The sequence below is a fragment of the Neofelis nebulosa genome, chromosome 12 (assembly GCF_028018385.1).
Source record: "Neofelis nebulosa isolate mNeoNeb1 chromosome 12, mNeoNeb1.pri, whole genome shotgun sequence".
NCBI classification, from domain to species: domain Eukaryota; kingdom Metazoa; phylum Chordata; class Mammalia; order Carnivora; family Felidae; genus Neofelis; species Neofelis nebulosa.
In genome coordinates, this window is record NC_080793.1 from 23,365,442 (window position 1) to 23,377,048 (window position 11,607).

At 39.0% G+C, this 11,607-nt stretch overlaps 1 protein-coding gene across 21 annotated transcripts in view; it reads left to right on the top strand.

Annotated features, from left to right (window-relative positions):
* Nucleotides 1-8,664, top strand: part of LPAR1 (lysophosphatidic acid receptor 1) — a 355,096-nt gene extending 346,432 nt beyond the window's left edge. For all 21 annotated transcript variants that reach the window (XM_058694577.1, XM_058694571.1, XM_058694580.1 and 18 more), the window contains one exon: nucleotides 6,223-8,664. In XM_058694577.1, coding sequence (XP_058550560.1) covers nucleotides 6,223-6,524 — 302 coding nt within the window. In that variant the 3' untranslated portion in view covers nucleotides 6,525-8,664. The remainder of the gene's footprint in view (nucleotides 1-6,222) is intronic.
* The last annotated feature ends 2,943 nt before the right edge of the window (nucleotides 8,665-11,607 follow it).

The following is an 11,607-nucleotide window of genomic DNA, read 5'->3' on the forward strand; positions in this document are numbered from 1 at the left end:
ACTTCGGCATGTGCTTTCCAGTGTACAGTTGCAGATGAGATTTAGAGTCTGTTGTAGGGTATGGAGCAGGGGGGTGTGTGACACTCAGTGTTTAACGTGAAGGAGAGTATAACATGCCAGAAGCAGGGCAGTGTTGGCATTCTCCTTTGTGTGGGAAAGCCAACATTGTGTTGCTAAAAGACAGGATTAGCCAAAACTTTCATCCAGGAATATTCAAAAGAGAACTGAATGAGTATTCTGTTCTGCTTTGAGAGCCTGTGTTTTTTTGTTTATTTTTAAGATTTTATTTTTATGTAACCTCTACACCGAGCGTGGGGCTCAAACTCACAACCCCGAGATCAAGAATCGCACGCTTCACCGACTGAGCCAGCCAGGCACCCCGAGATGTGTATGTTGTTAATGTCCTTCTTTAAAGGATAAACGTTGGGGCGCGTGGGTGATTCAGTCTTTTAAGTGCCCGACTTCGGCTCAGGTCATGATCTCGCGGTTCATGAGTTCGAGCCCCACGTCAGGCTCGGTGCTGACAGCTCAGAGCCCGGAGCCTGCTTCGGATTCTGTGTCTCCCTCTCACTCTGCCCCTCCTCCATGTGTGCTCTGTTTCTCTCTTTCAAAAATAAATATTTAAAAATTTTAAAGGATAAATGTTGCCCTCAGGGGTGAAGGAAATGTTAGAGTACATCACACAATGAATGAGAGAGATCATGCAACTATAAATGTACGAAGCGTTTACTATGACCATGAAGAAGTGGAATTGCCTTGATTTTATCTTTTCAGTGTTCTAGGAAATGGATTTTATAAATAATCTAGGTTGCTCTTTTAGAGAAAAACTTTAATTTCAAAAAGCCATTTACGTCTTCATTGCAGTGATCCCTCAACTGCTAGACCTAGGCATAAGCCTTTCACCTGCGGCCTGTTATCTAACACAGCCTCTTTTAAGATATGTAATTTCGAAGGGTTTCCTCGCTGGCTGAGTCATTTCTGTGCACCTCAGTAGCAGAAATCATAATATAGCTACAAAAATTGGACTGAATTCTGGGATACCAAGCTGCTCCTTCTCTGAGGAAATTCCAATTTACTGGCCGTGGAGGTAGTGTATGTTTTTGAACACCTATATCCCCCCTCAGCCTCTACCACAGGCCTCTGAGATTGGACTATCTCGTAGATCCTTTGAGAAACAAGAAATGAAGGGCCAAAGGAGAGGTTGACTTGAACACAGCACTGGTGTGGAATTGCATTACCTTGACTTGTCTTGGATCTGTGGGTTGTCTGGGTGTGTATTTTTGGTTTTGTTTTCTTTTGCCCGTTTTGTTGTTCTGTTTGTTTGTTTGTTTGTTTGGTAAAAACACAAATTTGCCAGCCAGACTGGAAATGTTTTCTGGTTTTTCTTCATCAAAGGGCGCTCTCCCTAGCGGTCTTCTCTGTCAAGGACTTTCTCTCTTTAACTTTGGTTAAAGCTTGGTTATGTTCCATATGTAAGCAGAGTTCAACCGATTAGGGAAAAGTCACTCTAGAAAAAAGACTCTAATCGTGAGACCAGATGGTAAGCATTATTCCGCTGATGGGGTTGTGTAGATTTGAGGGAAGGTGTGGTAATACGATCTCATTCTGCAGCTGTGACCTGTTGTTCCAAAACAGCCTCCTTCCTCCCTGCTTTTTACGTCTACATTCCAGCACCTCTCCTTCCATCTTTGTGGGCATCGGGGCCTCACAGATTGATTTGACAGATGCGTAAGACAGGAATGAAGCTTGCTCTAAGAAGAGCAACTTCCGCTATTCATTCTAACCCATGGATATTTTTTGAATATCTGCCTCCCCCTGTTACATGTAACATGGCAGATTGTGCAGAATGTAGCCACTCTTGTTCAGCACGCTGAGAGACAGTTGCCCAGGACTCAAATTGCCATGAGCCTATCCTGTCTTTAAGGCGTCTGCAGCTGAAGTCTTGCAGGTCCCTCAAAATTAAGATCAGTAAACTCGAGGGCATTATCTCTGTTTGCCTCCTCTCCCCTCAGAAAACACCAACCAACCCTTTCTCCTGTGTTTCCTCCTTCAGTGAAGGGTAGCAACTTTCTTCCTTCACCACCCCCTCCAACCCCCACCGTGGAAAATCTAGAGGCACATCTAGACTCTTTCCATCTTCCCCATTTCATGCAGTCCGTTTCCTAATATTGCCAATATTGCCACTGCTCTAATTCAGGCTTTCTGTAGTTCTCTGGAATTTGGAAACATCTGATGTTTTTGTCTTTATTTTTATCCAAATTATTTTCTTCCTTCCACTGTATTCGCATTCCATGTTCAGTGAGACACAGATCAGTGAGGCCAATGACATTAGAATCTCACAGAGGGAAGTGTAAGTGAAAATCAATCTTTCTTACAAGCTCTGTGGGTTTATTGTAATATGTGGCAAGGCCTGAGAACCAGTGCTGTGCTGGAGAAATTTCAAATGTCTTAGCCAGGTATGCAAGGCCTTCATGACCTTGGCCATCTTATCTTCTGCCGCTTCTGCTTCTGACTTTAAAATCAATAACCATAAACTACTTATGATTCCTTTTTATTTCCCTACTGTTGCATACCATTCCTTGTGGGAATACATCCATCAGAAATGTCCTGGAAATATACAAACTACATAAAGCACTGTCCCTATCAAGTACTACATCCAGTAGCATGCCATCTTGGTATAGGTGTTGAGCTGACCCATGAGAACCTCCAAAATAATGTGGGGCTCCTGTGCTTCCTTGTGTTCCCTCTCTTTTCCTTCTTCTTATCTTCCTTGGACTCAACAGCAAGTCCTTGGAATCTCTTATAATCAGGGTGGTATCATCTCAGAGCTTCCTGAAATGCCAGGTCTTCTCCAGTCCAAAACGTGCTTCCACATTGTGCCCTTGCAGGAAATCTGCTCTGGTTCTGTGCTACACCGGCCTTCACTTACTACGCCACTGACATTGGCAATAGGTAGTATAGTCCAGTAGATGTACAGGGTATAGAGAGCTTTTACATGTTGTATCTCAGCGTGATCCTCAGCACTCCCTATGGAGTAGGCAAGGAGCTGTTACTTTTCCACTTTACTGATGTGGAGATGAGGTTCTTTTTACTCTTATTAACCTGCTCTCGGCATGTCCTCGAGTCTCTGCAGATTAGGCGTCGATAGGGTCCATGATGCACATCTCAAGTCCCATCACCCAATTGAATTATGGTTGGCTACTTATTACTAAAGGGGCCTGGGTGTAGTTTTTGTTTTTAAAAGCTTGAGGATAGGGGCACCTGGGTGGCTCAGTCAGTTAAGCGTCCGACTTCAGCTCAGGTCATGATCTCACAGCTTGTGAGTTCGAGCCCCATGTTGGGCTCTGTGCTGACAGCTCAGAGCCTGGATCCTGCTTTGGATTCTATGTCTCTCTCTCTCTCTCTCTCTCTCTCTCTCTCTCTCTCTCTCTGCCCCTCCCCCGCTTGTGTTCGTTTTCTCTCTCTCAAAAATAAACATTAAAAAAATTTTTCATTAAAGAAGCTTGGGGGTAAATTCATAGTTGGAGCAAACTTGATTTCATAATATTCACTCACTATTGTTTATCTTTTAAAGATTTTATTTTTAAGTAATCTCTACACTCAACGTGGGGCTCGAACTCATAACCCTGAGATCAAGAGTAGCATGTTCTACTGACCGAGCCAGGCAGGCGCCCCACTCACTATTGTTTAGAAGCCTCATCACCTTGGAATGTTCCAGGCCCCCATTTTCCACTTCGGTGGCCCATCTTCACTTTTGGTCAGTGTGGTCCTTGGCACCTCTGTGAAAGAGGAGGGAAGGGAGAAGAAGGGAAAATGGTATGATTGGTTTTAGATGTTGATTTTTGAGGCCTGTACTATGAGTCCCTCGAATTACTTAAGTCTTAAAGAACCAAACACAGAGTATTGGGACTGTGTGATTGGGCCTGTGATCCTAGTACTGAAAACAGTTCCTTTCAGTGAAGAAGGGAGAGGACTCCAAGTTCCTCAATGAAGCGTCCACATGTATTAGCTCCTGTGTCAGGATGGTGTTTCCTACTTCCTGTCTCTAATCTTGAAAGTCTCCTTGCCTTTTTTTTTTTTTTTCCTTCAGTCTAAAAGTAAGGCCTATGGGCTAGTTTCTGAGACTATGGCTTTTATTAAAAAGATCTTGCTCTTTTTGAATTTTAAAAGTTGGAAGAAATTATAAGCGACAAATGACTATAGTTGAATTCTGTCACTTAAAGTCCTGTGGGAATAAGAATGTTCCCTTCTTCTGCCCAGGAGGAGAAAAAGATCATTTTATTTAAAATAAATCTGTTGAGCTGCATGTTGCTGGTATCTAATCAAGCTCTGAATTTGAGTTCAATTAGAGCTTTGATAAAAGAAAGGGAAAGGAAACTTGCAAGAATGCTCTCCCATTCATGAAGGGCCTGCGTGTTTTTAGTTTCCAAGTAAATGGAATAATGGGACCATGCATTTTCCATCCAAGCATTTTCCACCCTGAGAATAATTCCCTTCCTGGCTTCTCAATGAATAATGCATTATTTCTGAAACCCAAGAGGCAATTCCTTTGATTTCCCTTTATGTTTAGCTTTCTGAGTGATTTTCAAGCAAGGAAATTCAAGGACTTGGAATGAATGCTTTATTAACATTTTTACTTGAAGTTCAAATAGCTCCTTGGCTATTATCTCCTGATATTTGAAATATTTTTTTTTTCTCTCTAAGGAGAATCTAAGGTATTGTATTTATTAGAAAATGAAGCACCTTGGACAGTCTTCAAAGTGAATAGCAGTTGAAAACCAATACACATTTGCGTTTTAGAACAAAGAGCTTTATGGGGGTACTTTTCTTCTTTATTTTCATTTCCCTGCTGAATAGGCTCAAAAAAGAAACCTCACATTCAAAACAGGGCTGTTTGGATACTAAATCTCATGTGTTTATGTTTTACAAAACTCAATCCTTGAGGCTAGTACAAATCCACAACCCCAGTCCAAGCCACTTAGGCCAGTGCCATTTAAATCTGAAGATTCTTCAGTGGTCATCCTGTTCCCTGTCTGTTCCCCGCGTGGCCTGATTGCACATACGGGGTGAGCGATGATGGGACGGGGTGGTGCCCACCGGTTCTGTTAGCCCATGTCCTCTTGGCCAAGGATCCCCTGCAGATCCTGGAGTGCCACGGTGGTAGATTTTAGTGCTATTTCACAATCTCTACTTTCCCTGGGAGTCAAATGAGTGATTTCAGGAACAAAATCAACTGGAATTAAGAATTTCCATTCTTTTTATGCTTAGAGTAAAAGCCCAAACAATTCAGAATAGTTGGGGAAGAAATGAAAGTTGATCTAAATTAGTAAAACACCTAAACTATAAAATTTGGTTTAAAATATTTAATTTTCTTAAGTTCAGGAAGCAGGAATATAACATAGCATTTTCCTAGTTCCTTCACCTATATGATGGGATAATGGTTTCTCTCCCAAATGGCTATTAAAGTGCTGATAAAATTAGTATTTGTAAGGCCTGTAGAAAATCACCTTTTAAGTGATTGTTGAATAGAAAATAAACATCCATCTTCCTGTTGGAAATTTCTATTTCCAAATAGGCCCGTGATACTGAGCAGATCATAACAGTATTATTGTTGATACTGATAAAATACACTTAATGATTATTTTCTCAGCACCCATTTACTCCTTACAATAAACCTGAGGAGGTAAACGTAATCATTTGTATTTTTCACATTAGAAAACTGAGGTAAGAAAGTAATTGCCTAAATTCACTCAGTTTTCTAAATAGCAAAGCAAGGATTTGAGTTCATTCAGCCTGAATTCAGAAATTATGCCTTAATTAAACATTAAAGGACATTTGTCACAGGTTTCCCTTCTGCTCCAAAACAACGTCATACTGCTAAAAACCCTATCTTTGTAAGGGTTGAGGGGTGTGTCCCCAAGTGTCTCAATTTCTTAGCAAACTGTATGTTTTGCTCAAAGTAGTCATCATCTTTATCTCATAAATACTCAGTTTCAGTAGGGTTTGAATCAATGAGATTTTATTAAATTATTTTCTCACTAAATTTTTTTTTATTTTTACAGAAAATGAACATTTCATTTCAGATGATGATCTGGTGGCTTTGAATCTTAGTATTTTTATGTTGAACCAATATCAAATTCACATGACGGTTGCTTGCTTCATAATTATATATATATATTTTGTTCTTCCATTGTAAAATCCTCTTGATCCCTGTCCTTGTAGGTGCCTTTATCATCTGCTGGACTCCTGGATTGGTCTTGTTACTTCTTGATGTGTGCTGTCCACAATGTGACGTCCTGGCCTATGAGAAATTTTTCCTTCTGCTTGCTGAGTTCAACTCCGCCATGAACCCCATCATCTACTCCTACCGTGACAAGGAGATGAGCGCCACCTTCAGACAGATCCTCTGCTGCCAGCGCAGTGACAACACCAGTGGCCCCACAGAAGGCTCGGACCGCTCGGCTTCCTCCCTCAACCACACCATCTTGGCCGGAGTTCACAGCAATGACCACTCTGTGGTTTAGAAAGGAAACTAAGATGAGCAGCCAGCCATCATCGATTGAGGGATGAACGGCCTCCCCCTACCCAAATGCCAGGGCAAGGTGGGGTGTGAGAGAGAGAGGAAAAATAAACTCACGTACTTAAACACTAACCAATGGCAGTATTTGTTCCTAGACCCCCACAAGACTTGAGATACGTGGAAAATTAGCTTACGTGACAACCCTCATCCTGATCCCCATTCCTTTTGACAGTAGAAAGTGGAGATCATGCCATGGAATCCATAATAGACTCCAGGATGTCCATTTAGACTACACTAACTAGACTTCAAAAGATTTTGTGTGGTTTGGTGCAAGTCAGAATAAATTCTGACTAATTGAATCCACAACTTCATCTACATACAGGCTTCCCTCTTTTTATTTCTAAAGGATACATTTCATTTCATAAACATGTTTATGCCTATCAGCATGCTTGTGATGGATAAGACTGTAGGCTGTTGTTAAACTATTGTAACTCCATTTTTTTCCTTATGTAGGAAAATTGTGAATTAGAATTTTTAGAGAGCATGCATGTAATGTATGTATGCAGTATGCCTTACTTAAAAAGATAAAAGGGTATCGATTTTAAATCTTCTAGGAAATAGAAGAACCTAGATGTCAAAGCCAGTATTTAGGTTGTGAAACAATGTTCTAATCATAATATTACCTTCTTGTCAAAGTGTTATAACACATCTAAAACAGGGAATGTAAGTTTATTACCAAAAGAATACGTAGTCTAAAAGAAGTCATAGAAGATGAAGCACATATTTATAATACCCAAGTGCATTCTAATTATCAGTACATCAGAAGAATTTTTAATAGCCTGTGTTTTTCTGTATTATAAAATAATACATAGTCATTGTAGAAAACTTGAAAAATGCAGAACTGTGTGAAACAGAAAAAATAATTACTGGTAATATCGTGACCCAGAAGTAACCACCGTTAACCACCGTAACCACAGCTTTTCCCCCGTGTATGCCTCTACGTATATCACATGCCTTTTTATATAATTGGGATCATACGTAAACGATTTTATAACCGATTTTTTTTTTCCACTGCAGAGTTGCCACATTTTCCTATGGCGTTAAAAATTTTACAAAAACATAATTTTAGTGGCTATGTAATATTCCATGTAATGGATGCAATTCCGTTTATTTAACCATTCCCACATTGTTGACTACTTAGGTCATTTCTGATTTATGCTATTATAAATAATGTTGCAAAATTTTGTGTACATAAAACTTTGTCCATATAATTGATGATTTACTTAGGACATATTCCCATGAAGGATTTTTTTTTTAAATGTGAAATGTCTTTTTATGCTCTTACCTTTTATAAAAAGGGATTTCCTGCTTTGCACCACATGGGTAGCAATTGTGAGGAAAGCCAGTGAAGTTACCTTTTTACAAAGGAAATGCAGTGGTCACTTTAGTTGAGAGTGACTTTTTCTCTATAACAAGATGGACTAGAAGCAGTCAATTGTCACAAATAACCAGGACCCCCTAATTAACATGTCTAGCAATCCCAAATTTTGTTTGAGGAACCGATTTCCAGCTCTTGGTCGCCACGGCTGTAATGTAGAAGTGAAGACAATGCGAATAAATCAAACATGCCAAGAGAATAAAGGATCTTCGTATTAAGTAGCTTGGGACCCTCGTGTAGCAAATGGGTTGAGTGTGTCAGTATGTGACTGGATACTGTGTATTCTCTGGGAATCACCTCTAATAGATTCCCACCATAATGGGTGATACCTGTTTAATGAATTATCCAGATGAACTAAAATTGCACCAGTTTGTTATAAGTAACCAGTAAAGTCACAGTCATGAAGCAGGTATGGGAAAGTTGGGAGTACGTTTAAGAGAAAGATGTCCAGAAGAATCATTGTCTAGGAAGGAAGAGGTCAGCATTTGAGCAGAGGGCAGACTTGTAAGGTGCCCACGGTGGAAAGAACATGGGGAACCAGTTAGCAGAAACATGTTTGCACATGCTTTATCCAAAGTACAGAGCATTTTATGTTGGAAGTGAAAGAAATGAACTTGGACTTTCATGTGCATATATTCTGGACTATTTGAATTAAAAACATACTAATTGGATCTTAATAAATTCATTTTCAATCAGTGTTTGGCAATGTGTGGTTCTGGTCCGTGTTGTTTCTGTTGCTCAGGAATCTTCCAGCTTGCATCGCAAGGTGCCTTCCTTCTGTGGACAACTTCATGTCCCCGTCACCAGGCCTTCTGACCTCTTGGGGTGAAGCAACCATATGCTTCCCCAACTCAGAACTGCTTTTTTTCTGTCAGTAATAAGTCTTACTCTTAACATGAGTTTCTTTTGGAAAAAGTGAGTTTATAAAAACATTATGATGACTTTATGAAAAACTTGGAGTTTATAAAATCACAGTGATCTTCATGCTTATCAATTTTAATAACTAACAAAAGTCATAGTTATCTTCCAATGATATGCTAATTATATTCTTTTCGTTGTGTTGCTAAGATGTTAAAAAAAGTTAACATTTATTCATATGAATGAAAGTCTCCATGACATTTGGAAGAGAGTTCTGAACCTTTAAATTTAGGTGGATGTAAGATTGTTAGAAATCAGATATCTTAGAATTCTTCTTCACAAATTATTCACCCCTCACATATTCCATTTTTTAAATTAGTGAAACCATGATTTCCTAGTCTTGAAACATCAGCCGATATACAATTAATGAATCATACTGGTTTTCCCATTTTCGTTCCCAATTAACCATTAGGTTCCACTGTCCGTCTTCCTTCTAATTTATTCTGCTAGTCCCTCAACTTTTGAAATATAATTTTGTGATCTTGTTTCTAGCTCTTTTTCTGAAACCCAGCTTGTGACTCGTGCTAAATCAAAACTGTAGAAACATGTCTTAATTGGGTCCCTTCATTACACCAAGGTAAGAACATTTTTTCTGGCAAGACTTTTTGAAACAAATCGCTCATTTTTAACACCAAGTGAGCTTCACCTGCCCCTAAACCCTCAGAAGGATTGGGGTTTGTTTGTGTGTTGGGACGGGCTTGGATTTAGGTGTCATCTGACAGAAGAAATGTGTATAACTGAGGGCCAAAATGGGTCAGCACTCTTCCAAAGCAGGGTCCGTTCATTCTGTAACATTCACCTGTAACTTGATAGTCTACACCTAAAATCTCAGGTTCTTCTGGGAAATTTATAATTCTCATATCTATAAATTATTTACTAATAATGTGCTTAAAAATGTGGTGTGTAAAGACCCTTTTAAAATCTAAAGCAGAGGTTGGCAAACTAGGACTCATTGACCAAATCTACCAGTTTTTGTATGAACTGAGGATGAGCTTTACATTCTTAAATGATTGGAGGGTTGAGGCAGAGGAATAGTTTGTAAGACATGGAAATTATACGAACTTCAAATTTCAGTGTCAAAGAGTTTTATTGGCATTCAGCCACACTCATCAGTGTATTGTTTATGGCTTTTTTTGGTACTACAACAGCAGAATTGAATAGTTGCAACAGAGATCATCCCTCAAAGTCTAAAGTATTTACTATCTGACCAGTTGCAGAAAAACTGTGCCAACCCTTGATTTAGAGAATTCCATTTTCACTCCTGCTGTCCTTCTCACTTGACTATATATTGTTTATTGGAAAAGGAAGGAGAACTTGAACATACTATAATCTCTTGAGCTCTAGACTGCAGAAAAAATTATCAGTTGCATTTCTTATACTAAACATAATTTTTATTTTGAAACAATCTCAAACTTCAAGTTTGCCAAATTTATAGAACATTTTTCCTGAACTACGTGTAAGTTGCCAACACGATGCCCCATCATCCTTGGATACTGTGTAATTCCTACAGGCAATATTCTCTTTCACAACCTCAATACAACCAATCAAAATCAGGAAATTATCACTGATAAACTACCATTTAATTCACAGCCCCATTCAACTTTCACCGATTTTTCCACTAATATCCCTTGCAGCAAAAGAATCCTGCCTGGGTCGCTGGTTGTATTTAGTTACCACATTTCTTGAGTCTTCTTCAATCTTGAACAATCCCTAAGTCTTTTCTTGACCTTCATGACCTTGTCATTTCAAGATCACAGGCCAGTCACTTTGTAGAATGTCTCTGCATCTGTGTTTATCTAATATTTCTTTATAATTAGATTCATGTTTATCTTTGGTAAAAGAACACAGAAGTGCTGCTGTGGTTCTTCTCACTGTATCCTGGCAAGTAGCCAACCATGTTGATTTGTTCCATTTCTGATGATGTCAACTTTGATTACTTAAGGTGTTTCCTGTCAGTTTCTCCACTGTGAAGAAAACTACTCTTTGTGTGTTTTCTTCTTTGTAATAATAGTATTTTGTGGGAAATATTCTATTCCTCCTGGAATTGTAATGTCTAGTGTTTGCATCCATTGGTATTTCTTGGATGAATGGATCATTACTCTGATAGTTGCCAAATGATGAATTTCTAATTCTTTTTTCTCACAATTTTTAGTTTGCTTTCTACTATCAGGAAAAGTTCTGTCCTCTCCCATTCATTTATATCAGTATGGGCTCATGGATCCCAATTTTATTCAATTAGTTAGAACGTTGCTAACATTTTAAAATTAAACTTTCCTTTTCAGATTATCGTAGATTCCAATGCAGTTGTAAGAAGTGCTGTGGACAGATTTCTCTATCCTTTACCCAGTTTTCCCAGTGAAACTGGGACAATATCTTGCAAAACCATAGTATAAATCACAAGTAGGATATTGACGTTGATCCATGTATAGAGTGGTTCTACTATCACAAAGATCCCTCCTCTTGTACTTTTGTAGCCCCAGTCCTTGGGGCTCACCCCCATCCTGACCCCTGGCAATCACTAATCTGTTCTCCAGTTCTTCAAATACATTCTAACTATTTTTCATACAGAAACTTTTAAAACTTCTCTATAACAACAGTTTCGTGGGGCTGATACTTCCCTAGAGGTTGTGCGGGTATGTTAAGAGAGACTTTTGTGATTATAAAAATGATACAAACTTATAAATAGTTCAAGAAATACAGAAACGAATAAAGTAGAAAGTAAAAATCTCTC